The following is a 24,545-nucleotide window of genomic DNA, read 5'->3' as shown; positions in this document are numbered from 1 at the left end:
AGAGCGAAATCGAATTGTTGAATTACCCGTACTCGCTGGATTGAGACGACATGGACAGGGCTAGATCATATTATACATATATTATCATGTAATAATGGTAAGGTGGACGATTTTCTTTGGCTATAGTCGTGTTGAACATGACGAAATAACTATACGATTACATGTGGGATAAAGGTACGTGTATAGCATTGCTCGACTGAAAATTATCGCCAAGAAAATGAGACGCATGTAGGTTACCTACTAATAAAACTTTTTGCAATTCGCGTATGTTGTCCATGTATGTATATATAATCTCTGTCACAATGTAACGTCACAGTACAGTGTTCGTTACTCGTGTGTTATCATAAACATTTCATACACGCGGTGTGCACGTATATAGACGAGTAACCCTGTACCGGATGAGTGTAAAATATGTATAATATCACGGTGGTGAGGACGACGAGGACACTAACGTGTCATTGAACGTGAAAAGCTCCCGTTATGCGAGTTAAATATACATCCATACCCGCACAATCTTACGAGTTGACGTGCATGTATGTACGTACATATATGTATATATATATACCGTATTAAATGTATCGAGCAACGCCTCGTTTCACGGTTACGCTTTGCCGAAAAATTAGGTCGAGCTCGCGATACATTTAATATAAGTATATACTTATATTATGTGTTACACATCGTTCACTCAATTTCATCCGCTGCACGCGCGATCCTTTCCATCAGCAATCACTTATTAAAGTCCAATTAGCCGGTCACCATTTACCCGTTGCTGATTTGCTACGTGTATAATATTAAGTTAATAAATATAGTGTTACATCTTACCTGTAAATGTGTAGTATATAAACGTAGCAGTGGCCAAGTTTCAATTCTTTTTTTTTTTGTTTTGTTTTGCTGATACGCACAGGTGGATTCGCTCATACTTCGCACAAGATAATAAGCAGTGAAAAGAGCAATTGAAAGTAGCTGACCTGCTTAACGTGGGTTGAGGCCAGGAGAAATTCTAGACTAAAATAATAGAAACAGTACAGCTGCCTTCGTTTCTTTTCGAATTGTATAACTTATTGTTTGTTTCCCTACACTCGAGATGGGCAGCTCATTTTCATTTTTCACCCACGCGATTGTTTCGTGCGCAAGTTGATTTTTACTAATGTGTCGCAGACTAAATTGATACTATAATTTCACATGTTGGGGTTCGATGCTTTTACACAAACTCGAAATTTAGTGAAGACATTGTTAAGTTTCAACGAAAACGTACGATAGGTTTTGTTAATAAACATCACAAGTTCAATCAATTTTTTTTTTTCTTTAATTAGCAAACTTGGTTATCAGAATTTCGTGATTAATGCATTTATGATTAAAATTTAAAGCTTACAGCTGTGCCAATTAAAAAGTAAAAAATCTGTGTGCCAATTTATTGGTACGGCAATTTTTTCACCTACACAACACATGGGAATTTTTTCGTTACGTTGACGAATCAAACTTGTACGTATGCCTTGTCTTAAATCCAACTATTGTCATTGTAAATAACTCTGTCAAAAGAATAAAGATTAATAAACAAATGCGTCACGCACAAAACACAAGTAACTTGTTTTCAACTTCTCACACAGCCACGATAAGGTTATCCAGATAAAATACTTATCTATGTTGACGATCACTACAACAATTCACACACGAGTGTAATGATTCATAAAAAAAAAGGAGTCCAATGTCATACGAGTATAATGTGAAACCAGTGCAAGTGAACGTACCGTTGGTCATTGCGTCACAAAAGTGACAGTAGTCAGCCCAATAGGACAGTACTTTTCGAATGAATCAGAGTGTGTAATTGGTGCGATCTTTACCTGCACAAACATCATGTCGTGTGTGCAACATTCGAGCAGTTTTTTGTTTGTTTTTTTTTCATGCAAACAGTATCTATCATCGATTTCATAATAACCCTAATTCCCTTAAAACATTTTACACTATTATTTGTTGGAAATCAATTTTTCTAAATACTTTTGGATAATTAGTCGATTTCCATTATGGAAAAAAAAATATGGGTATACATGGGCATAAATGTAGTTCAGTGCGAGTTTCGGGTAATTATTCATTAATAAAGTGTAGGTAAAGCATTAAAAAGGCATGCATCATGTACTATTTTTAATATTGTATATTAAAAGACGAGAGATTATGAATGTTTCAACACTGTGAAATAAATGGTTTTAAAACCAACAGTCAGTTGAAGATATAAAATTCATTGAAGCTTTCTTTTTCGGGTACGACTTCTTCTTTTTCGTCACTAACTGTGCTCAAACTTTCAGAAATAGAGCTTTCTTCGCTTTCACTGGCACCTGTGATCGCAGAACCTCCTTCGCTCGTAGTGCCAGCCGGGGATGTTGAGCTTACTCCTTCGCTTGTACTCCAACCCAAAGTGCTGGAACCTTGTTCGTTTGTAGAACTTCCTTCACTCGTAGTGCCAGCCGAGGGTGTTGAGCTCACTCCTTTGGTTGTGCCGGTGCCCGTGGATGTGGTGCCTCCTTCGCTCGTAGTGCCAGCCGAGGGTGTTGAGCTTACTCCTTCGGTTGTGCCGGTGCCTCCTTCGCTCGAAGTCGAACTTCCTTCGCTCGTAGTGCCAGCCGAAGGTGTTGAGCTTACTCCTTCGGTTGTGCCGGTGCCCGTGGATGTGGTGCCTCCTTCGCTTGTACTACCAGCCGAAGGTGTTGAGCTCACTCCTTCGGTTGTGCCGGTGCCCGTGGATGTGGTGCCTCCTTCGCTCGAAGTCGAACTTCCTTCGGTCGTGGTGCCAATTGTCGAGGTAACGGTAGACGTGGGGGCTGGTAAACGGCAGACATCTATCGCCGCGTCGCATTCCGCTTCGCCGCAGCACTGCTCGTCATCGATACACTAAACGACGAACCAAATATTAAATACCACATTTTTTCGTGGATAACGCGTACTTTATACATGGTTACTTGGTGAAGCTTACAGGAGATCCGGCTGGACGACAAAATCGTTCTTCGAACATCTTGCACACTCCCGCGTCACAACTGAGGAGCTTGCAGCACTTTTCTCCAGCCGAGCACTAATATTACGGTGACAATCGTTCAATTTTTACCATTCAGCGAGAAACGTTTGAAAATGCATTTAATTAAAGATGAAAAAAAAAAAAAATGAAAAAAATAGCTTGTCCCGTCAGTATACCTATACGCGATGTATTAAAAATGACTTACAGTAGCGTTCATTGGACGGCATTTCGGAGGTGGCTTTGGCTTGTTTGGGCGAGACTTGCAGCGAGCCTTGTAGGGGTCGCAATACAATTGCAGGCAGCACTGGTCGTCTCTAGAGCACTACAAACACCCACGAGTTCCCTTATGTATATATGCATGTACTTGTATGCACGCGCAACGCACATTGTTGTCGTTTCGGGTTAATTGTAACAATACGACTCGAAATTGGTAAAAACTCACGATTGATCCTCCAGGTCTGCACCTTTCGTTTACGATCAGTTTGCAGGTGCTGGTCGTCTCATCGCATTTCATGGGCTTGCAGCAATCTGTGCTAGTTGCGCACTGTTAGTTGACAAAAAGAAAAAGAATGAGCACAACGCAGTAAAACACACAGGGATGCTATTTATATTATGTCAGGGATGATTAGTTGTGACAATAATAAATTACCGTTGAGTTGAGTGGAACACATGTTGGCGGTGGAAATGGCCAACGTATTTTGCAACGTGCTCGGTAGGGATCGCAGGTGAAGGGCCAGCAGCATTGATCGGCTTTATCGCACTGGGAAATAGTTGTTAATTTTATGATTATCACCCGGTAAATGGTGAAATTTTAACGCCATGTAGAAAAAAGTTGGACTTACAAGGGCACCCGGAGGGGTGCAGGATGGCTCGAATAAGTCAGCCGAGGACGACGAAAAGCCAACAAGGGCGAAACACGCGAACAGCAAAATCTTTGACATTCCCATGGTTGGAAACGAAGATTAACTAAACTTCGAACGAATCCACCAAGAGAGGTATTAAAAATGTCGCGTCGTCAAAAAATAAATAAATAATAATGATCGTTGCTCGCTGATGCTCCAACTCAGATTTGATTGCGTCTGACGAGTTCTTAGATGCACTCGAGCTTTTATACATATCGACTATCTTGGCGTCACCTTTGGATAAAACGCCGAGCTTTGCCGAGAATCGATAAGCAATCGAATAAACAACGGGGGAAGTCTCTTTTTTTTTCCACAGTTGCAACGTGTGCATCGGTACTGCTGCACACAGGTACATTCAGTTCAAGTTTCAAAATATAACGCAACAATTATGACGGTAATTGGTAAGATTGAAAAATCCTCGACGATATCAAGACGATAATTTTATCTTCAGCGCCGATCTTGTTTACTCGCAAAAAATCGTTATTAGGAACTGGATGTTAAAACTCACTCGAATCGAATCGCTCGTGATTGATTAGATGTTATCGATCACATTACGATCATGACTTCATCCCCGATAATCCCATCGCGGGTGGCCAAACTGCACGTGCAACGTACCGTCACCGGGAAGAAGAAGAAAAGATAATCACCCGATCGATTTCTATCTATAGACAACGTTCGTAACGCGTATACGCATCGGGAAAGTTCCACGTTATGCAACAATTGTTCCAGACCCACCTGTCGGGGGCTCGATCGACAAATAATATACCCAGCCGCGATGAACAAAGCTCTCAGCAGAGGTTCGAGAAAATAATTATCAGACGGTCATGAAGACGTTAACGACAGCCACGGTCGAGCGTTTCAATCTCGGGGAGCCGCGAGTACGGAGGTAAGCAACAGGTGCTAAAAAGTCCCCTCTTCCGGCATCTTCGGCAAATAGCCGCTAAAACTATATAGGGTCGTCGCTCGCAGGCAGGTAACGCACAACAGCTGTTGTCGTATAATCGCGCCTCACTGCAACCTGCGTGAACATATACCTACGTATGCATGCTCGGACACGTGATTGCGAAAACGGAGATTTCCGTAGCCGGGAGAGGGACAATGAACTTTGAGACGCTGCAACAGCGGCCTCGATGGATTTTCAACGGTATATCGGCACCTGGTACTATGCGCCTGCTTCGGTTTAGGTGATTTATTCGCGCGAACAATCGCCAAAGCGGGAAAAAAGTTGTCTAAATTTCGTGGATTAGTTTTTGGAAAAAGAGTATAACGCCGATGCATTCGATGGGTCGTAACTTGTCGTCCTGTCGTCGCGTCCGTTGTGCCATTTTACAGAGTTTGTTCCGAGTACCTATAGACACACACGATATACATATATACGCAGCAGTAAAGTAGGTACGCTTTTGTTTGAAAAGTCGTATTTCGCGATTTCTTGAGGTTTTAGTAAACGAGATCGTTAACCCGCAGTAGCATATATACACACACACACATATATAGAGCCGCACGACAGGTGCCAAAGGGGCCATATCCATGCACCTATTTTGCTTTACTGCTTTTTCCGCTAGCTTAACTTTTTTCAAGTACGCGAGACGTGCAGGCGAGTGTAAAAAAATACCTGCACACGAGAGTAAATTTACCCAAGTAAGCTTTTTTCGAGGTCGCGACAAAACATTAACTTTATATGATCGAAGAAATCGTCTGCTCCGATCTGCTCGATTTTCGTTGTTGTTGTTATGCAACGCGAATACAAGTACGACCGCGAGCGAGGAGAGGGGCGTTTCGGAATTTCCAACGCGCCGCCGGCGTTCCCGGTAAATGGCTGAAATGGTCCCATTGTTCATTGTGCATAGCGCAAGTGCCTTAACATGGCATATACGTACACGCGGATTCAAAAAGGGGCTACCATACGTACTCTCCTCTATCATTACATATAGGTCCCAGATAAGACTTCATCTCGCGCGCTCCGCACACGTCATCCGGCATTCCTGCTGCTGGCCGTTTGCATTGGAGGTTGGTATAGGTATTGTACCACGCACGAGCGTCATCGCCCTGATTATCATTATTATTGTTTCCCAAGAGATCAGGGCACGCCCTGTGTGTCCATGGGTACGCAACACGGCCCACCCGGAGATTTCCCGGTTGGGCCGTTAATTATAAGCCCCCTCGAGTGGCGGTCGATCCACGCCCCCGCCTTGCCTTGACCCGCAATTGGGATAAATGTAGGTGTACATACACTCGAGGAGGTTTACTCTGCGAGCGCTCGAGTGTTGGTCGACCGCTCAACAATAATAATGATAATGACAACAAGCACGTATAAAGTTTATGGTGTCATTTTCGTTTTACCATCGGTGGACACGCGAGAGTTTATTTTGGCCGGAGCCAATCCGCTATGATAATTCGCACAGGTGACTGTTGTCCGGGTTGACGTTATTCCCTTTTCACTTTGAAGCACCTGTAAGTAGCAGCGGTGTATATATATACTTACCGGAGCCTAAATAAACCAGTCCGAGTCTCTTTTCTCTCTTTGCTCCGGTGTATGTGTGTGACTTAACTGTTTCCGCGCAATTATACAAATTCGAGTTTTGAGTCACCTACTTTGGAAATTTACGGTAACGCCTTTGTGTATGTTGTACACACACACACACTCACGGATATACATAAATATATGAGGCGTGAATTGCATACCTGCGACCGAGCGCATCCTCGTTTGCCTTGAGCAGCACCAGATTGCTGCGTCCGCGAGCCAATTGGATTTCGAGAGACGATCATTCCGAGTAATTCAATCAGTAAGTTGATCTACCACTCAGCTTATACCAAATTTATACCTTTGTAAGAAGACTATTGTAATAATATGGGTTTCGATTTTTATGATTTTTTTAAATAAAAATTGACCGTTGAGATATTATATATTCGATGTAGAAATATAGCTTGTCTAGAATTTTTAAAATGTTTAAAATTAATTTAATTCGTGTTCAGGAATACAGTGAACTTGGGTTTCTTTTCTTGCTTCATTAAAAAAAAAAAAAAAAAAAAAAAAATTAAATTATTACATATTTTTATTGATTCTTTTTCATGCACAGAGTCTCCTCTCAGTAATAATTCAAACATACCGCCGATTTATTTGTATCTCTTCTCTTTAAACGGTAATTTTCTACGCATAAATCTACGTTTGTTGATTGAAAATGTTCACATATGAGCCCCTATCCTCAACGAGCTTGCATCTTTATCGTAAGCTCCGTGTCATGATGGTTCGGTATGTATCTCCCCCCAACGCGAGCGCGTTTCCCTCTCGAGCGTTAAAATCGAAATCGGGCGCCCAATCCTCTCGGAGCCTCCCACTCGCGCTGTGGACCGTCTGCATACGCGGGACGACGATGCTCGTTGGAAAAAAAGCCCGAGTGCGGGGAAAGAAGGAGATACCCATCACCTCGGAGTAGGCACAGCCGGAGTGGAAGTAGACGAGACGCGCACACCGACGGTGCACGAGCGTAACAGTGTTTATATATATATATATATACCCGCACACCAAAGTACCTATACCATCCCACATCCACAGTGGTGCACGGCGCGATACCGTTAAGCGCGAGTCGGAAGCGCCAAGTACTCACGGCGGCAGATGCGCTCCCGCTTCTCTGGCTGCTCATCTTCCCCGGGAGCCGACTCGCCAGACGCGCGCGGCCCTGCGCTGTAGAGAGCCACATAGAGCGGCGGTGTCTGCGGACTCGTATATAACTTCGCGAGGCAGAAGAGACCGGAGTCTTTTTTTTCTAAAGGATTCCGTCATCGCGACGAGGAGACAGAGCTCGCGTTGGAAAGGGGAGCTCGAGAAGGAGGTTGCACGATGCAGGGGGAGATCGATGATTTCTACCTTGTCCGCGGATCGGAAAAGAGGATGGGGCGACAGGAAGCGCGAAAGAAAGTCGATTAACAAGTTTCTCCGTGTGCTGTGTCTCCTTTTCCTTTTTTTTTTTTCTTTCGTTTCCCTGCACTCGACGCTTATCATACACACACCCGGTGATGCAGCGCGCTAATTCATCCGCGGACGAGCCTTCGGGAGATGTTGGATTTCAGCTCTCCGGGCCTGACCGAGGAACAAGAGGAGGTGGAGGATTCATCGTTTCAAGTGTACCACCCGCCGAGGCACTGTAAAAAAATAATCCCAGCCGTCACGGACTCCAAATCGAGTAAGTGCCTTTCGCCTTACATACATACAAGTTTGCACATATATATATATATATATATATATATATGCGGTGGTCCCGGAAGCGTGAAGGTGCGCAAACTATATCTACACACCAACACGTGGACGAGGACCAGGGTACCTCCACTGAAGTAACACCCCCCCGTCAAATATTTCAAATACACCACGTACACTTATAAATTGTCCATGTACGGATGAGCACGATCTTTTCACCAGCATCGATTCAACCATCCCGTGGTACTGTAATGTGTATAAATTTATACCCCATACGATCGGGTCGATTCGCGTATACCAATTAAAATCAGATGAACCAAATTGTCCGCCAACGCGTGCATGTAAAATATACGCGCTCAAACGAGATTGTACCATTAGAGCAAACAGAGTCGCGGTGTATAATTTTACGTCAGTCATTGGGCTTGAGTTGCATGCGTAAGTATACCCATACAATGCAGGATTTCTATAAAAGCCAAGAAGTGGATACAAGTAGGTACGTTGATTATTCGCGCGAGAGAGCTGCGTTAAATGAAATCTTTTTTTGAAAAATCGAGACGGACGAGCGCGTGATATGTTGGGTGTATGCGCGCATGTATACAAAGAGCCGTGACTATATGGTTACTCGAGACCCAGATGTATACATTAGGCCTCCATGGTGCCCACACGTGCATCCGTAAGGGGGTGGGGGGCTTTTAATTGGAAAAAGTCTACAACTTTCCTTTACGCGGACGCGTAAAAATCAAGGCCGCGGATCGGGTTTTAGAAAATCCTCTCGCGGACGCTCATCGACCGTGTACATTGCAGATATACATCCTCCACCCATCCACGTATGTATAGCTCCCCTTCCCCCCTCGTGTGTGTGTGTGTTACGATTTTCATGCACCGGCACATCCCGCTGCGCCCGATACGCCCCCGTGCCCCCGCTGTTTATGCGAGTATACACATACATCGGAGGCACCACAAGTGCACGCGCGCTACGCGTTCGATAGATCAATCCATACGTGCTACACACCACGTCCTCCTTTCCTTCCGAATACGCAAACATACAACACAATGTATGCACAATCAATGTTCATCGGTATATTTATATGCATTAATAATATCATATATATATATATATATATATACATATGCGCGAGAGGCAGTAGGTGTATAGCAATATCATGAGACGTTGACAATATTATATACCATGGAGATAACGTAAGCCTCAAAGTGGCATTGCGTAAAAAACGCGAGAGTTACGTGACACGCAATAAGGTAGTGAGATAATATAATATAATATACTGTTGGCGGGCCGGCTCTATGGGAGTTGTAATATACCTACCTACGATTTCCGCGATGATAAAATCATTACTGTAGAACGTGTAATGAGCCATAAGAGCAGACGTAGCTGGTGATATGCATCCCTATGCATATATACGGTAGCGCTCGAACGGCCGCGTCAGTAGGATCGCGTCTTAAAATTGATTTGCGCGCTTGCTTGATGAGATCAGGTCTGTCTGGTATGTGTGGTGAATCCCTCTGCCTCCCGATGATGCTCCATTACGAGCACCTATATTATCAGTGCTATCCCCAACCCCCCCTCGCGCAACATAATCTCCCACGTACCTATACTTATATGTAATCCCTACACAGATATAATATGTACAACTTCCGAGTAATATATAATACCTACATAACTGTCGCTCATTCGCTCACGCGTGCCGCGGCACATGTGTAATCTAACGTTGTACATACATATATAAGGTGGCGGCGACTTTTACGTGGTGATAATGATGATGACGATCCCGGCTTCTTTAATTAAGTCGCCTTTACGACTCTGTTTCCGCTGCTGCTCCTGTAACATTTACAGTATATATGTACCGTTCGAGTGCAGTAGCGTTTTGGCACCCTTTTTTTTTACGCCAGATAACGCGGCCGTTCATTTGCTTTTTTTTTTTTCATTCGAAGAAAATGTAATAACGTCGGGGTCCAGTTTCATTTTATTTTCGGATTTTCGGGCGCAGTCGCTCGTTACACTTCTCGCACTTTTTTTTTTTTTTTCTTTAAGCCGTCAGACTCCAGTCCGATTCTTGCGAGTAAGATTTTATAGGGGCTCGGGTATTCCTCTCGCAACTTCTTTTTATCGCCAACGGTACCGAATACCTGCATTAAAAATCGTTCGGCTGAAAACTCGAAACAAGTCTTTATATATATATATACACTGTCTTGGTATGCGTGAAAAATATAAGGATGCAATGAAGCCCATTGGTACACACTTTAATAGTTTCCATGACCCATGCATGGGGTCGCATCGTTTTACCAAATAGAAGCCCTTATTTTGCTTACACGCAAAGTGTCGGATTACATGCTTCCGATGGAACCGTGTATTTCCATTTTTCAAGAAAAAAAACGAAAAGTAAGCGTATAAAGATTATCGACAAAACTCCCAACAATTTCGCAACAAAGGTACAAATGAAATATGTCGTGTTCGTTCAGTGGGAGAAAACTCGAGAGCCAGCCGTAAATCAAAGCGCGAGAGTTTGCAAATATTAAATCGGGCACGCGTGGCCATTGAAACCAGCGTGCGTGCAGGAGATAAGCTTGAAAAAAAAAAAAAAGCAAGAGAGATCTTTGAAAAAAACGCAACGGATCGGCTGTACTGCAGCGTTTTTAGAAAGCAGTGTCCATTTCGCCCGATAAATCGTCCCTTCGCGGAAAAAAAAAAAAAAAACCTTTTTTAATAAATGCTCGTTGGTGTACAGGGACAATATCAGGAAGGTGACCGTCGAGTCTTGAGCTACATCGCGGTACGGTCCACACAGCGTCGATCGATCGCTCGAGCACCAGGAAGGATGTCGTGTTGCGAGAATTACGGCGCCGGGTTCCGGCTGGCGACGGCCTCGGAGTGCTCCCTACGCAGCAACAGCAAGGCGCGCATCGACGCCCTCTTCGGGGACTCGCGCTCCGTATGCTCGAGCAGTTGGACCGCGGTGCAGGGCGCGATGGCCGAGACGGGTGCCGTCGGGGTGTGCTGCGGCTCGCCGGACGACGACCAACAGCGGAGGGTCAACAGCGCCGTTCAGGCGCGCATCGAGGCCATGTTCGCGTCAGTCGAGGCCGAGAGCGCGGCACCAGGCGAGTGCGCAGCTGCCCTCCTGCCGGTGAGTTGGAGTTTTTCAACTACCCCGTGGAAGACAATAAATACGCCCATACATAATACACCAAAGCTGTACGAATGATTTCAATCACATATACATATTATATTATAGGCAATACAGATTAGAGGAGAGGATTGTTGATGGAGCGTGGCTTTTATATTATTTGCTCCTATTGAATTAATAACAAAAGTACCCTGTTATTTGTCAATCTTATTCGTGCACCGTCATTCAGTCTAATATTATACATACATATATTATCGTGACAGCTGGCACGCGCGCAGCTTATACCTATACCCATATAAAGAACATAACTGCAATCTAGTGTAGGAAGATCAAGGGTGACCATCTCGCTTGACTTCCTAGGTATATATTTTGTATATGTATACACCAAACTCGAGGTTTTTCTCACGTATTATACGCTACACATGTATACATACATTGGCATTTGCGATGTACGTGACCGGTAAGTTCATCTGTGTTTCTTTTTTTTCTTTATTCTTATAATCGAAATCAAGAGTAGATATGTGTAATTAGCCGATCGGCCTCGGTGATGTATACATTTGTGTATAATGGAAAGTCTCGCGGCACGCGCACCTCGAGCGTGTGTTGCTGGCTTTTATCTTATCTCTTCGCGCATCGTACCCCAGTAATTTGTGGTGATTCGTGGTGCCACTGCAAATATTGATTCTTTGGGTATGAGTAAACAAAACAAATCCACCTCCACCTTAATTAGTTGACTATATATACTTCATATATGAATTCGACAAAGAATAATATATCTTGGGTATTGTTTTTCTTTTCTCAGTAATTTGCGAGGGCTCATCCAAGTAGCTGTAAAATTAATTTGAATCTAATCCTCGATTCGAAATCTGCAAATGTAAAAAAAAAAACAGCTCTAGAAATTTAAATGCTCGTCAGTTCGATGTATACGCGCGGAGAACATGTTCCGCTGCAGCAATCAGAGAAACGAAACGTTGTAAAAGATGATTATCAGGTGCAAAGATATAATCGTATATGGTATTCGATGCATTTTCCAAATCAATTGTCATCGACGACCTTATTTTAAGCTTAGCTAACTTATTTTCCATGCGTGTGCGCGTACACATACGCCTTCCGTTCCGTTTCTAATGGTATTTTCATTTTACCCATCGACTTTCCCTGATGCTCACGCGCTACACTCGTAAGTACACACGGACAGCTTCATACACTCGATTGAAAATTCAAGATGAATAATTGTATCAAAAAATTATGAAAATATTCGATAAAATGGTCCTCCGGATGTAATGCGCAGGTAAAGTACTTGGGCGCGGCGCCCGTGGGCGGTCGCGTGGCCTCCGTGCGCGGACTCCAGGAGCCGCTGCGTCAGCTCTTGGAGCACATCCAGGATGCGGTAGGCGCGGAACTCGAGGTCTCCCGGCGCGGACTCACCTACCGCACGAGCGAGCTCCACGAGAAGAACAATCCGTTTCGGCGCATCGCCGTCTGGAGTGCCCTCAAGCTCCAGGCCCGGAGACGCCACGGCTCCGACCCTGTAACTATAACAATCATGTTTTTTTTTTTTTTTTTTTTTTTTTTTTTTTTTAGCCAGGACGGTGCGCTGCACACTTTCATCGGAGCAAAAAAGCTAGAGAATCAAGTTTTTTTTTCCCTTTTTTTATATTATTTATAAATCGTTACATTTAGTATTTATATTTTGTGCACAAAAGTGCTGGCTCTTGAACATTTCTATTTTTGTTCTTTCGTTTCCTCGCAAAGAAGCTGTGCAAACGGTTTAGAGAAATGTTTTGAGAAAACGCTCTGGTGAAAAGCGCACCGGCCATGCAGTGGGGCTTAAAGTGCCAAAATTTTTCTCGCCAGTTTATACCCACCCTATGGTATATATCAGCTCTATATATGAGCTTCTGATGCACAGCAGGACGTGGTGCACGCGTTCGTGCCGCTGGTCGCGGACGATCGGGCCTACGATCCGGGCAACAGCGAGGACCGACACGCCGAGCTCTTCCGCTCGATGCGAGGCATTCCCAGGGACACCGACGACTACCCGCCGATCTTCGCGGTGGTCATGCGCCGGCCGGGCGCTGCCCGGCTACTCGAGTGCCACGCGTTCGCCTGCCAATGCGACGAGGACGCGATCGCCGCGGCGGCCACCCTGTACCGGGCTCTACTCGCCGACCTCGACGCCACCGCCAGGAGGCCCAGGCTGCAGCGCAACGGGCTGGGCTGCGCCAGCCTCGCCTCGGTCGTCTCCAGCGCCATCACCAGGGAACTGAGTCCCACCGGCAGCCGGTGCTGCTTCGAGGAGAACGAGTCCCTGCCCCCCCTCCCGCCGGTGAGTTAACCCCATCGTGTTTCCCTACCTCCTTTTTTATTTCCCACGAGGGACCAATGGTGTGTGTGTGTGCGAATCGACAGGTGAGACCACCCCGGCTGAAGAAGATCGGCTCGGCGAGCAGCGGCAGCATCGCCAACACCGAGGACAACCGGAGCTGCTCGTCCATCCGCGCGATGGTCAGCGCGGACAAGCTGGCGCAGCGCAAGAAGAAGAAGAAAAAGGGCTCGGACGCGCTGGACGAGGACGACGTCCTCGAGGCTCGCGGTCGGCGGCTCTGCCCCGGCGATCCCGGGGTGTTTGCCGGCGCGGGACCGGACAACCGCTCGAGTTCCGGGTCCTCGCGTCTAGAGGTGGGTGCGCGGCTTGTACGTTGTACACTACCCGAGTGTCGTTCACTTGACCCTTCGCTCCGTGTCCCACAGCAGGCTAGCGTGGAAAAGCGAATGAACGCGAAAAACCGGGTGTACGGGTCAAGCGGCAGCAGCTGCCAGGAGGCGGTCTCGGGTGGGCTCCAGGTGATCGAGAGCATCTACGACGGCCGGCGGTCCCGGGCGGGCAACGACAAGTCCTCGAGCGGCTCCTACGACTTTGAGTGCTGCACCGAGAACTCGCTCTACGAGAGCAGCCGCATCTACGCCAAGGCTTGCTCAATCGGCCAGAAGGTACAAGAAGATATACGCGCGTATACGTCTTATGTAACGCCATAAACCCAAATCGTGCACAGGTTGAGGGCGATAGGAGGTCCTGCGAGGGAAGCAGTCGAGCGCCGAGCAGCTCCACGACGACGGGCTCCTCCTCCGGAAGGGCGCAGCGCCGGACCAACGAGCCCGTCCACGCGGAACAGAGACGTCGGGCCCTGGCCGGTGGCGCGGCTCGGTACCGCGAGCACTTTCGCGACGTCGACGAAATCCGGAACCTCGACCCGCCCTACGGCAGGTGAGCCTCCACTACGTGCACTACAGAGCACCAGTCATCCTGTGCTAACGGTTGTGATTCCAGTAGCAGGCAAGTGTCCAGAGCATCCGGGCATCAGCCATCAGAGCGCTCAACCCGTAGGTTGACGCGCGTCGACACGATGGATCGGCCGTTGCGCCAACAGCAGGTAACGTCGAGGCGCCGTAGCAGGGCCGGCAGCGAGCCTCCGACCACGAGAACCGAGGCGGCGGCGGCTGCGGCGGCGGCAGCGGCAGCGCTCAAGCGCTCCCAAAGCGACGTGGATTTGGACAGGGGGGATCTACTCACGAGGGTCGAGTTGCCCAGACGGAGTAGCTTCCTCAACAAGCCGGGCAGCGTGCGCAAGAGGGAGGGCTCCGAAGGCGGAGGGGCCGGCACCCCGCTCGGCTTTACCGAGCTCTTTGACGAGTTTCGCAACCAAGAAGGCCTCACGAGCGTCGACGACATCCTGGCTGCCATCATAGGTACGTGGATCTTGCTTTCCTCGCATTTTCCACACTCACACGAATTGACGACCTCGCAGATCCCGAGGGCATGTCGTTCAACGAGCTGAAGCCCCTCTACAAGGAGTTCCTTCTGAAACTAGCGGCAACCCTGACCCAGGACGAGCTCTACCAGCGCTCGGCGAGCATAATGCGCCGCCGGCGTCGGCCTCAGAGGCGCAGGTCCAGCCGTGGCCTCCTCCGCAGGGCGATCAAGCGCTCGGTGTCGCGGCTTCGCAGCGGCAGCAGTGGCCCCACCGAGTTCCACTCCGTCATATTTCCAGCTCGCAAGCTCAACGAGCGCAGCAGCTTCGGCAGCTCATCGTCCTGCGACGTGGTGAGGGTCGGTGCTACTCCCGTGCCGACTGGGAAACACGACCCGGCCAAGAGCAGGCTCGGCCAGACCACCTCCGAGGACAGCGACACCTGTACGTTTTTTACAGACATCATAATACACCTATTGTGTGGTGGTATATCTCTGCAATTTTTTTTTTATCTCGCCTTGGACGCACATGACGAATGATGGATCGGTTGTTGATGCTGTGCAGGCAGGCGGGCTGAGCGGGGCCTGGTCGTAGCTGCGAACCGCAGCAGCAGCGGCTACGTCAGTTGCAGCGAGTGCAGCTACGACTCGGAATCTTGCACGTGCATCTCGGCGGACAAGTGCTACTGCTCGTTATCCCGCAGACCGGCCCAGCCGGAGGCCCCGGCGCTCATCGTCTGCTCCTGCGACACCGACAGCTGCTCCGAGAGCAACAAGTGTTACTGCGCGCGCAAGCCCAACGCGCAGCAGCCCAGCATCCTCGAGCAGCTGCGCCAGAAGGGCATCGTGCCCTCCGAGAGCACCCTCAGCCGGGACGACAGCCCCGACAGGTCGCGACGCAGTGCCAGGGCCAGCAGGAGCCACCTCGCCACCTCCAAGAGCCTCGAGTACCTCAAGGTACGATAAACGTAAGCGCGACGTATACTTTCCACGTAAAGAGGTTCTTTCGTGACGACAGGTGCACTCGCCACGGGGCAGCGCGGATAACTTGGCGCTTGACTACGACCTCTTCCGGCCTGGGGCCCGGCGATCCTCGCAGTGCTCGTCCGGAAGCGAAAAGGTGCTGGTGGTCAGTGCCCGCGATCCCCAGGGTCGGCTGATCTACGTGGGTGGCACGGAGCGCCCTGGCATTAGGGATGGTAAGCGCTCGTCGCGCCACGGGCAGGCTGGGAGGCACAGGCGCGGTTCGGCTGCAGCGGCTGGGCACCACGAGGCCCTCTCGATCAAGAAGAGCGCCGAGATAGCGGCGGTGTTCGGAGCAGGGCCTCTCGCCAGGCTTGGCAGGAAAACTAGCAGCGCTTCGAGCCTCAGGAGTTCGGTTAGCCTCGAGGCCGGCTTGGGGTACTTGCCTTGATGCCCGGCTCAACCAAGGCTCTACTTTGTACATATATATGTATTTATATTGAAAATTTTATATTCCATTTGCTACCAAGTATTTATAAGACGCTATAATGATATCGCTTTTAGTTTTTCATTTGAATCCAGCTGTTAAACTTGTACTGATGTGGGTATTGTCCGTGAAAATCGTCAATTTATAATCCAGACACGTTATATAAAATGAAACAATTTCTAGAAACACGTGTAAAATTATCAAAAGTTTATTACGCTCCATGTAAAATCTTTTTATTACTTATCTACTTTAACAGCTTTCTTCTCGTTATCTTCCTGCTCTCTTGCACCTTCCTCATCCTCCAAGTATAACCGATCCATTTGCAGAAATTTCTCTTTGTATTCTTCTGGAACTTCAACTTTTTTCAAATTGTCCAATCCTATTTCTTCCTCGGTCCTGTGGTAATAAACAAGTGTAAAAATTAACGTTAAAAAATAACGTGAGCTTGTTATGACAAATTTCTCCTTACTTGATTAAAATATCTACAACATTTTCGCACGCCAGAAGTATCGCCTTATCTCGTTCACATTTGTGCAACTCTCTGAGAATTATGTATGCATTATTTTCTCTCATTAATTCTCGGCCACTTTTTGTAGCGCACAACTGTGCTAAAGCTTCTAAAAGCATAGTTCTGAAAATACATTTCATTAATTCATTAAGTATGCATATTATAATACGATATCTTGTAAAAAATAGCTCGAAATTTTTTTTTACTTAATGTCAGGGTCTCTTTCTCTTTCTTTAGTTTCTGGTAAATATTGTAAATCAATCGGTAACTTGTTATTTTCCTCGTCTGTGAATTCCTCTGGTCCAGCCAGAGGTAATAGTAAATACGTTAAGATGTCAACGTCTGGACTCAGGAGCCACTCATGATTATCTTCCTCAAAACAACAGTTCCTCAAAGTCCCAACAACACCACCTCTTCTCACTATGCTATCCTTATATTCTACAAAAGGTAGTAATCGTTGAATTATTTTTTGATCTTTGTTCAATAAAAAGCTAAAAAAATTGTATTTTATAGTTACAGTAGCCGAATAATCAAAGTAATATAAAACTAAAATATAAGCAGTAAAAATCATACTCTCTCATTCTTCTTGATTGAGTGATATTGCTAAAAATTGGTCCCAAATAGTGCAATTTGGCTCCAACAGAATTGTAATTGTTTTTTGTTAGTGCATTCAAAAGATCGTTCCAGCTTAACTCTAATTTCTCTACTAATATGATTATCCTATCAACAAAAATTTTGGGACGCGTCATGTTCGACAAAATCATACAGCAAGGATCAGCTAATTTGCTTCCCTTGTCTGTTATGTATCTAAAAACATCCATTTGTATGATTATTCATGGTTTGAAGTGGAATAAAGAAAATTCATAGCTACTGAATACAAATATAAATTACTTACTTGAAACATAATGATATTAAATTATCAGTCTTTTTATCAGATGAGCACTTGGAGGTTTCAGAAATAATTAGCAAAGCACTAGCTCCCTCCTCATCGCCAGAAATGTTTATCAAAGCTAAAGAAGCATCTTTTGCTATCGCAAAGGACTCGTCTTGCAATAGTAATATCAACTGTCTTACGATTTCCGGGATTCCTAACAACAGCTGTCTACCCTCCGGTGTGCCAGTTACACCTAGTAAATAATCGTTTCATCAAGACGTGAAAATCTTTTTTAGTGTTAAACAAGAAATTTATGAACAATCTTACCCAACACGTGTTCAAGAGCTACTGCTTTTAAATCTAATCTGGATGTTGGGTCTAAAAAGGGACTGATCTCTTTTAGAGACTCCATAACTACTAATAAAAATATCTCAACAATGAAGGCATGATAATAAAAAACCTTCTATAAACACAAAAATACACCAAACTAATAAGTAGTACCTATTGAACCACGCGTTTTCATTTTTCTAAATCAAATTCTGCAGTGCGCGGAGTAACAGTTGTGGAAACAGCCGACATCGGCCTTATCGATAATCGGTAACTCTGCTCACTGCTCAGTACTCCGATCGTACCGAGTAATTTACCTTCAGTCGGGGCTTTTTGTCGATATATATATAACACATCAGTCGAATGCTGACGAAATATAAACAAATTGTCACGTTGTTTTTCTAACCTCAACGGTTAGTCTTGCCGTAAATATCTGGAGTGCAGGGTTTTATTCATGTGAAAATGGTGGAGACACAAGAAAAAATAACAAAAGCCGAGGATTTGTTAGCAGTTTGCACTGGTTCACAGAATGATAAAAGTGATTCTGATTCCAATAAAAAGTCTACATCAGCAGATGACACTAAGAACAAAACACATGGAAAACCAAAGCCAAGTAAAGTGATTCCCAGAGGTAAACCAAAGTCTGGTCGAGTATGGAAAGAACCTAAACAGAGGTAAGGCCCTGTCTTTTAATTTCACAAGTATTTGTAATTTTCATTGACTAAAGTATTGGTTGATAGGTTTAAATCAATAATTAAAACCAAGGGCCTTCAATTGTCCCTCGAGAAAAAACAAAAATTAAGAGAAGATTTAAAAAGAGCCAAGGAACTGTCAAGGGAAATAAAAGCACAAAAAGAAGCTGAAAAACAAGCAAAAAAAGAAAGAAGAAAGCAGAATCTGAAGAGACAGGAGGAAAATCAAAAAAAGAGCGAAATCGTACAAGTGGTGAGTATATATTCTACAGGTTTTATGAAACCATGTAATAATTTTCATTATTAGTATAATAAAAAAAATGCTTTTTTTTAGATTAAAAATCCAGCCAAGATAAAAAGAATGAAGAAAAAACAACTACGAATGATTGAAAAGCGTGACACTATAAAGACATGATTATGATTTTGAATAATGATAATTTTTGTACAGGTTTTTCGTAATAAAAATAGTTTTATTGATGTAAAACAAGATTGATATTACTTAATTGATGTACTATCGTTAAATTATAAAAAAATATTACTTTAAAGACATTCAACGTACAAAAAATTTTAGTCAACTACTTAAATGCTTTATGCATAATTTACACTGAGACATTCTATCCTATTAACATCCAAAGGCACATTCCGACTTATATACGGTCAAATATACACAGAGCAGTATTAAATCTAACTGGCTAAATCTGCTTATGCATGATCGTATAATAAACTATATTTTAATTTACTACCTCGCATAAATTAGCTTGAGCTTATTCTCAGAGCTGTCTGTCCATCATGTTGCTTTCGGTTTTGAACAAATTTTTTAAGATCATTAGGATCGTAGTTTTTCTGATTTTTCATCTGTAATAACAAACGAAAAAGTTAATATTTTATATAAATTTTATATTTTCCAACGAGAATTGATAAAATATAACTTACTGTTGCACATATCCATTTTGGAAGATACTCTGAGGATTCGTTTAACCTAAAGTAGAAACATACAGATTGTAGAGAACATTGTTGCTTATAAAATAATTTTAAAATATTGAGTAATGGACAAACCTAGCATCTACAAGCAAAACTGCTCCCCAGTCGTTTTTGTGCCTTATGCATCGTCCTAAGGCTTGATTTAAGGCACGGTAAGCTTGTACATCGTACCACTTGCTTCCTTTCATTAAACCTATATCTTGATGCTGATCATTGTACTCCCGCTTCATTTTGATTTTGGCATCAAGAGTATTAGGATATGGAATGCCCACCTATGAACAGAAAATATACATTGATGTAGTTACAAGAATAGCACGAACTACAAATGAGTTACAAAATTTTTTTTTTTTCAACTTACTGTTACCACACAGCGAGCCTCGTTATCACTGAAGTCTATTCCTTCTGCCATTTTTCCACGAAAAACGCCAAGCAACAGAGCACCGGTCACACCGTGTACGGGTCCATCGCTCGTTTCCAAAATGACACTGCGAAATTCGTCCATAACTTGATCATAGTTGGTGCTAAAACGCGGCTCTAAAATAATTCGCTTGACCATTTCGAGGTTGTCATACACTTCCGTACTTTTCCAGCGCTCTAGCATTTCGTTCAAAACATTGTATGAAGAAAAAAAGCATAGCACCCCGTGTGGTACTGATTGACACACGTCAATTAAAAGACGTCCCAATTCATCCTACCAACAGAAAACGCCATGTATTTATAATTTACGGAGAAAAAGTTGATGAAATAAAAAAAAAAGCATACCTTGAAGGGCAGAGTCTGTATCTCCGAGTAAATCGCTTTGAGGGGATGACCCGTAGGACCTCGAGGTACAATGCGCGCGTATACTTGCTGGGGATTTATGACGTGGTTGGCATGCAGCTTAAATGTGAATTTAGTTCCGAGCTCACTTTCAAAAGTCGAAGTGGGCGTCAGTGTACCCGAGGCGAGGATCATGCTTCGACAGGACCTTGAAAGTTGCCGAAAAATCATCGCAGAGTTCATACATTCAAATTTCAGTGTACGAAGAGCTACTGGTTTTCTATTCTTAGTCTGAATCCACTCGTTCTCCTTGGTCTAAATGTGATAAAGTTTTTGTTAACTTTTAGTTAGAAATACAAGAAATACAAACAGACGCGGCAGCTAAATATGTTTACCTTAGTTTTAGCATCTTTGTGGTACGACAAAGCCGTCACGACACGAAAGTCATTTTGATAAGTCGCATTCTGGATAGCTTCGAGCGATAAAAGTAGCTCTTCCAGAAGCTTTTTGGACGCAAAGGTGATGGTTGACGAATGTTTTTTTTTTTGGTTTTCCTTGCCTACTGGAACATTCTCTTTCATGTCGTTGTAAGCTTTAAAGGCATACTGGCACGCCGTATGGAAATGAGTATAACGTGGAGGGCCCAATTTATGGATTTCCTTAAGCTGCATCCAGGCTGTGCTACCGCACAACCATTTACTCGTTACCTCATCAAAGGGCTGCTGCAAATTCTAAAGAAAATTTTTTTCGTAACAGATTAGATGACGAATGGCAAAAACTTATAACTCCAGAGTCCTGTTTTCAATATATTTACATTAGACGGTAGTGTTTGGTTGTGTATAACGTTGATCAGGGCATCGATATAATATTGGATATCTTGGTAAGCCTCGTGCTTTGTTACGCTGAATACAAATTTACAGTCTTCAGAAACCTCTTCAAGGTGATCCTCCCTAAAACTGGTGCTCGCGACATCTCTGCATGAATTTTCTATATTGTGAGCCTCGTCTATTATCACAATGTGACCCTTCAGTTTAATTTGCATCTGGAAAAAGAAAAAAAAAAATTAAACAACGTTTACAACCATTTGTAAGAGTCGTCGAAACTCACAGTATCTCTGATCACTGGATCTATCAGGTAATTGTACGGGCAGAAAATAATGTCCGCCGTATCCATCATACTCCGCGCAGCAAAGTAGGGACAAGAACCTTCATCTCTACCGAAAGCTACCAAGTCCTCGATGTCCCAGGGCGAATTGAGTTCGTTCCACCTTGAGTTTTTACTACCGTAGTACTGACAACCCTTTTTCTAAAAAAAAAATAATAAATAAATAAATAAATAAAATGAAAGAACATCGTGCACATGTTGATGTGAACAGGTACAATCCCTCGCATAGACGGCTTACCAATTTTGGGTCGAGCAAATTATTGCAGAGCTGAGTTAAACTAACGCCGTTCTCCTTTGGCTGGATACACGTGTGCTCCCGACTACTTAGGATGGTCATTCTGAAAATTAATAGCAAGTTATTTTTTTGCTGTTTATTTCTGCAATAAAAATACTTATACAGGAAATACCGACCCAACGTTGGAATAGGCGGTTTTTTTCAACTCTCTGATTACTTGCTCGATCTGCTTGTGCGTTCTGGTTCCGTAAAATATTTTTGGTGTGATTCTGCGCGTAAAATAAGTAAATCATTACTAGATACGCAAACAACGACAATCATACGAATTAATAACGATGATAGCGATAGTACTCACGGTATGTCTTTCTGTTTGACATTAAACTTTTCAGGGTCGAAGACATCCTCTTTAAAATTGTCAGCATCTCCTTCAACAAAAATTTTAATCCATGAGCTCATTGATTGCTGGCACTCTCATGCCGACACGAGAACAAAAGCTCGAGAAAAGCTTCTTAATTCATCATAAAACAAGGGTTCTAATAAATAATAAAATATAAAAAAAGGAAGTGACCCATACACCAAGTATCAACACTGGTTGCTCTGTATTCTCATTTATAGGAAGAAAAATGTATTTAAAAAATGTTTCTTATTTAAGACAGAAAGGGAAGGTAAGTAGTCGAATGAAAAAAAAAAAAAAAAAAAAAAAAAAAAATCTCTAAGCGAGTAATGGGTGCAGGGAAAAAGTACCCACATTTTGATGTATTGTGTGCACGAGGGTAGATATATAAGGTACTGATGGAGGTGTGCTCGGTAGCGCCAAAACAGCTCGTCACGTCAAAACATTGATCTCAACAACAGCTCCACGTCGTCGGCCCATTGTGAGTTTGTTGCCGCTGTCACGGGGCGAACAAAACGATCGAGAAAAAGATGACGGGGGGGGGGGGGGAAGAAAAGACGCCGATGCAGCGTGCCCAAGACGCTCGACGGGGAGAAGCGAGGAATTGAAAAAAGAGAGCAGGCTAATCGCCCCGTGGTTTGCTCAATGGCTTCGTATTATGTATACCTATGTACGCTGCAGTAAAGCACACAGAGGGACGATTGAAACGATACACAATAGGTATATTAGCCACACGTTACCTCGCGTCAATCTCCTCTACCCGCAACGTTCGTTACCTATTTTCTCTCTCTCTCTCTCTCTCTCTCTTTGCAAGTTGACCTCGAAAAAGTACGAACTTTTACGAATGAAAGAAAAAAAAACTACATGAAACTCGGACATGGTTTGTAAATTTTTGGAGGAAGCTTCGGCTCTAGGGTAGAGAAAGAGAGAGAGAGCAAGGAGGTGCATTCTCCGGACAGCTGATGCTGTGATCCGCTTTTAGTCGAGTCAAATGTCACCACTTGGCCCGGATGGGATAAAGCCGCCCGTGAAAAGGACGCATCATCCTTGCAAGTATAGGTACATTGTGTCATCTGTGTGTAACTCCAAGTATTATGGGGACACGGTGCATCGATCTTAAGTGTAGGTACAAAAGACCGTGGAGGGAGAAAAAGAGTTTAAGAGGCAAGGGTCGAAAGAATACTTATTGTTGTGAGTTGTTGGGAAAAGTCGAAAGAAGTGCAATGATCGGAAGAGGAGAAGAAGCATCAGACCGACTGGCGAATTGATCTGCTTTCAGCATCAGGTAAACAATACTTAAATACTTATTTCAAATGCCTCGTATAATCTTACCCCGATGAAAAAAAAAAAAAAAAAAAAAAAAATTGCTCAGAATCAAGAAAACATTTACTAGTGTATAGTTCAAAGTATTAATATTTCTTTGAAACAAGAGGCTATGATTTTTTTACATCGTGAATAAGTATATTGTCGTTTGAAAAAAATACTATTAATAACCTCGAGTCATTAAACTGAATATTCTCTCGATTTAAGAAACCTTCTTTTCGATGCATGAATTTCAAAGCGAAGCATCACGTGGTGTATTACACCTCTCCTCCATCTCGGGTACATCAGATCTATAGACCGGGTGGACGAAAGGGAGGATAGCGCCACGTTTACATGCACGTTCGAAGGGGAGGGCGGGGGTGGACTTACGGATCATCGAGGATTTGCACGCATGAAGTGCTTCGCAGGGCAGGAAATATGACAAAGAGAGAGATGAAGAGGTGGATTCAGGAGGACGCGGTGGGTGGGAGAGGTCGAGAGGCGACACGCGGAGCTGCGAGGAGGAGAAATGAAATATGCATGGCTTCAAAGGAAAGCTGCAAGTCCGGGGGGAGGGGGGGGCGAACTTGGCTCGGCGACCGAGGGAGAATGGGGGAGTAGACGCAAGAGAGAGGGCTATCGATAAGCTCACCTCCGAAGAGGAGAAAATTCGACGGAAACGGACAAAAAATAATATTGGCTGTGTTGGTTGCGTATAGGTTATATATATACCTGTATAACCCTAGGGAAGAGGAGAAAAAGGAGGCAAGACATCACACATAGAGCGGCGGGAGGACGAAAAAGGGGCTAGAGAGAGAGAGAGAGGAATAAATAGATAAATAAAGAAAGGGGGTGAGAGCCGAGTTGGCA

At 44.4% G+C, this 24,545-nt stretch overlaps 5 protein-coding genes across 7 annotated transcripts in view; 2 read left to right on the top strand and 3 right to left on the bottom strand.

The window, feature by feature from the left end:
- Positions 1 to 2,126: 2,126 nt before the first annotated feature.
- LOC106636266 (uncharacterized) lies at positions 2,127 to 4,092 on the bottom strand. Its single transcript, XM_014348615.3, has 6 exons — positions 3,847 to 4,092; positions 3,654 to 3,764; positions 3,447 to 3,548; positions 3,210 to 3,326; positions 2,966 to 3,061; positions 2,127 to 2,883 (listed from the first exon to the last, which is right to left on the bottom strand). Exons 1-6 carry the CDS (start codon positions 3,949 to 3,951, stop codon positions 2,215 to 2,217), a joined length of 1,200 nt encoding a protein of 399 aa, XP_014204101.2. The 5' UTR covers positions 3,952 to 4,092; the 3' UTR covers positions 2,127 to 2,214.
- Positions 4,093 to 10,848: 6,756 nt separating this feature from the next.
- On the top strand, positions 10,849 to 17,358 carry LOC106636167 (uncharacterized). Its single transcript, XM_014348487.2, has 10 exons — positions 10,849 to 11,241; positions 12,530 to 12,769; positions 13,151 to 13,567; positions 13,651 to 13,920; positions 13,993 to 14,232; positions 14,295 to 14,506; positions 14,570 to 14,988; positions 15,048 to 15,434; positions 15,555 to 15,946; positions 16,008 to 17,358. The coding sequence occupies exons 1-10, from the start codon at positions 10,933 to 10,935 to the stop codon at positions 16,401 to 16,403; spliced, it is 3,282 nt and encodes a 1,093-aa protein (XP_014203973.2). The 5' UTR covers positions 10,849 to 10,932; the 3' UTR covers positions 16,404 to 17,358.
- On the bottom strand, positions 16,632 to 18,339 carry LOC106636257 (co-chaperone protein HGH1 homolog). Its single transcript, XM_014348603.2, has 6 exons — positions 18,149 to 18,339; positions 17,843 to 18,074; positions 17,521 to 17,754; positions 17,154 to 17,438; positions 16,909 to 17,070; positions 16,632 to 16,835 (listed from the first exon to the last, which is right to left on the bottom strand). The coding sequence occupies exons 1-6, from the start codon at positions 18,231 to 18,233 to the stop codon at positions 16,676 to 16,678; spliced, it is 1,158 nt and encodes a 385-aa protein (XP_014204089.2). The 5' UTR covers positions 18,234 to 18,339; the 3' UTR covers positions 16,632 to 16,675.
- A 172-nt stretch (positions 18,340 to 18,511) lies between these two features.
- LOC106636302 (coiled-coil domain-containing protein 86) lies at positions 18,512 to 19,283 on the top strand. Its single transcript, XM_014348660.2, has 3 exons — positions 18,512 to 18,822; positions 18,889 to 19,093; positions 19,175 to 19,283. Exons 1-3 carry the CDS (start codon positions 18,611 to 18,613, stop codon positions 19,253 to 19,255), a joined length of 498 nt encoding a protein of 165 aa, XP_014204146.2. The 5' UTR covers positions 18,512 to 18,610; the 3' UTR covers positions 19,256 to 19,283.
- A 90-nt stretch (positions 19,284 to 19,373) lies between these two features.
- LOC106636271 (Fanconi anemia group J protein homolog) overlaps positions 19,374 to 24,545 on the bottom strand; it is a 62,923-nt gene continuing 57,751 nt past the window's right edge. For 2 of the 3 annotated variants that reach the window (XM_014348626.2, XM_014348627.2), the window contains exons 5-15: positions 22,335 to 22,404; positions 22,156 to 22,248; positions 21,983 to 22,082; positions 21,688 to 21,885; positions 21,395 to 21,622; positions 20,976 to 21,311; positions 20,584 to 20,895; positions 20,180 to 20,512; positions 19,897 to 20,093; positions 19,774 to 19,819; positions 19,374 to 19,695 (exon numbers count right to left, since the gene is read on the bottom strand). In XM_014348626.2, coding sequence (XP_014204112.2) covers positions 19,594 to 19,695; positions 19,774 to 19,819; positions 19,897 to 20,093; positions 20,180 to 20,512; positions 20,584 to 20,895; positions 20,976 to 21,311; positions 21,395 to 21,622; positions 21,688 to 21,885; positions 21,983 to 22,082; positions 22,156 to 22,248; positions 22,335 to 22,404 — 2,015 coding nt within the window. In that variant the 3' untranslated portion in view covers positions 19,374 to 19,593. The remainder of the gene's footprint in view (positions 19,696 to 19,773; positions 19,820 to 19,896; positions 20,094 to 20,179; positions 20,513 to 20,583; positions 20,896 to 20,975; positions 21,312 to 21,394; positions 21,623 to 21,687; positions 21,886 to 21,982; positions 22,083 to 22,155; positions 22,249 to 22,334; positions 22,405 to 24,545) is intronic. The other variant, XM_014348628.2, reaches the window with a different exon arrangement.

This window comes from Copidosoma floridanum, unplaced genomic scaffold, assembly GCF_036245765.1.
Source record: "Copidosoma floridanum isolate Cflo_tuat_1 unplaced genomic scaffold, Cflo_Japanese_pri ptg000007l, whole genome shotgun sequence".
Lineage (NCBI taxonomy): Eukaryota > Metazoa > Arthropoda > Insecta > Hymenoptera > Encyrtidae > Copidosoma > Copidosoma floridanum.
The sequence above is the reverse complement of the archived record's forward strand: the minus strand, read 5'-3'. Positions and strand labels throughout refer to the sequence as shown.

Bases quoted from the DNA above. Each gene is read 5' to 3' on its own strand.
- LOC106636257 (XM_014348603.2), bottom strand. From the start codon at position 18,233: ATGGAGTCTCTAAAAGAGATCAGTCCCTTTTTAGACCCAACATCCAGA. The intron at 17,755-17,842 runs GTAAGTAATTTA...GGATGTTTTTAG, and splicing joins TTAATATCATTATGTTTCAA to ATACATAACAGACAAGGGAA. The intron at 17,439-17,520 runs GTATGATTTTTA...CAATTTTTTTAG, and splicing joins CAATCAAGAAGAATGAGAGA to CTTTTTATTGAACAAAGATC.
- LOC106636167 (XM_014348487.2), top strand. From the start codon at position 10,933: ATGTCGTGTTGCGAGAATTACGGCGCCGGGTTCCGGCTGGCGACGGCC. The intron at 13,568-13,650 runs GTGAGTTAACCC...GCGAATCGACAG, and splicing joins CCCTGCCCCCCCTCCCGCCG to GTGAGACCACCCCGGCTGAA. The intron at 14,507-14,569 runs GTGAGCCTCCAC...TTGTGATTCCAG, and splicing joins CTCGACCCGCCCTACGGCAG to TAGCAGGCAAGTGTCCAGAG.
- LOC106636302 (XM_014348660.2), top strand. From the start codon at position 18,611: ATGGTGGAGACACAAGAAAAAATAACAAAAGCCGAGGATTTGTTAGCA. The intron at 18,823-18,888 runs GTAAGGCCCTGT...ATTGGTTGATAG, and splicing joins TGGAAAGAACCTAAACAGAG to GTTTAAATCAATAATTAAAA. The intron at 19,094-19,174 runs GTGAGTATATAT...GCTTTTTTTTAG, and splicing joins AGAGCGAAATCGTACAAGTG to ATTAAAAATCCAGCCAAGAT.
- LOC106636266 (XM_014348615.3), bottom strand. From the start codon at position 3,951: ATGGGAATGTCAAAGATTTTGCTGTTCGCGTGTTTCGCCCTTGTTGGC. The intron at 3,549-3,653 runs GTAATTTATTAT...GTCAACTAACAG, and splicing joins GTGTTCCACTCAACTCAACG to TGCGCAACTAGCACAGATTG. The intron at 3,062-3,209 runs GTAAGTCATTTT...CCGTAATATTAG, and splicing joins GCCGTCCAATGAACGCTACT to TGCTCGGCTGGAGAAAAGTG.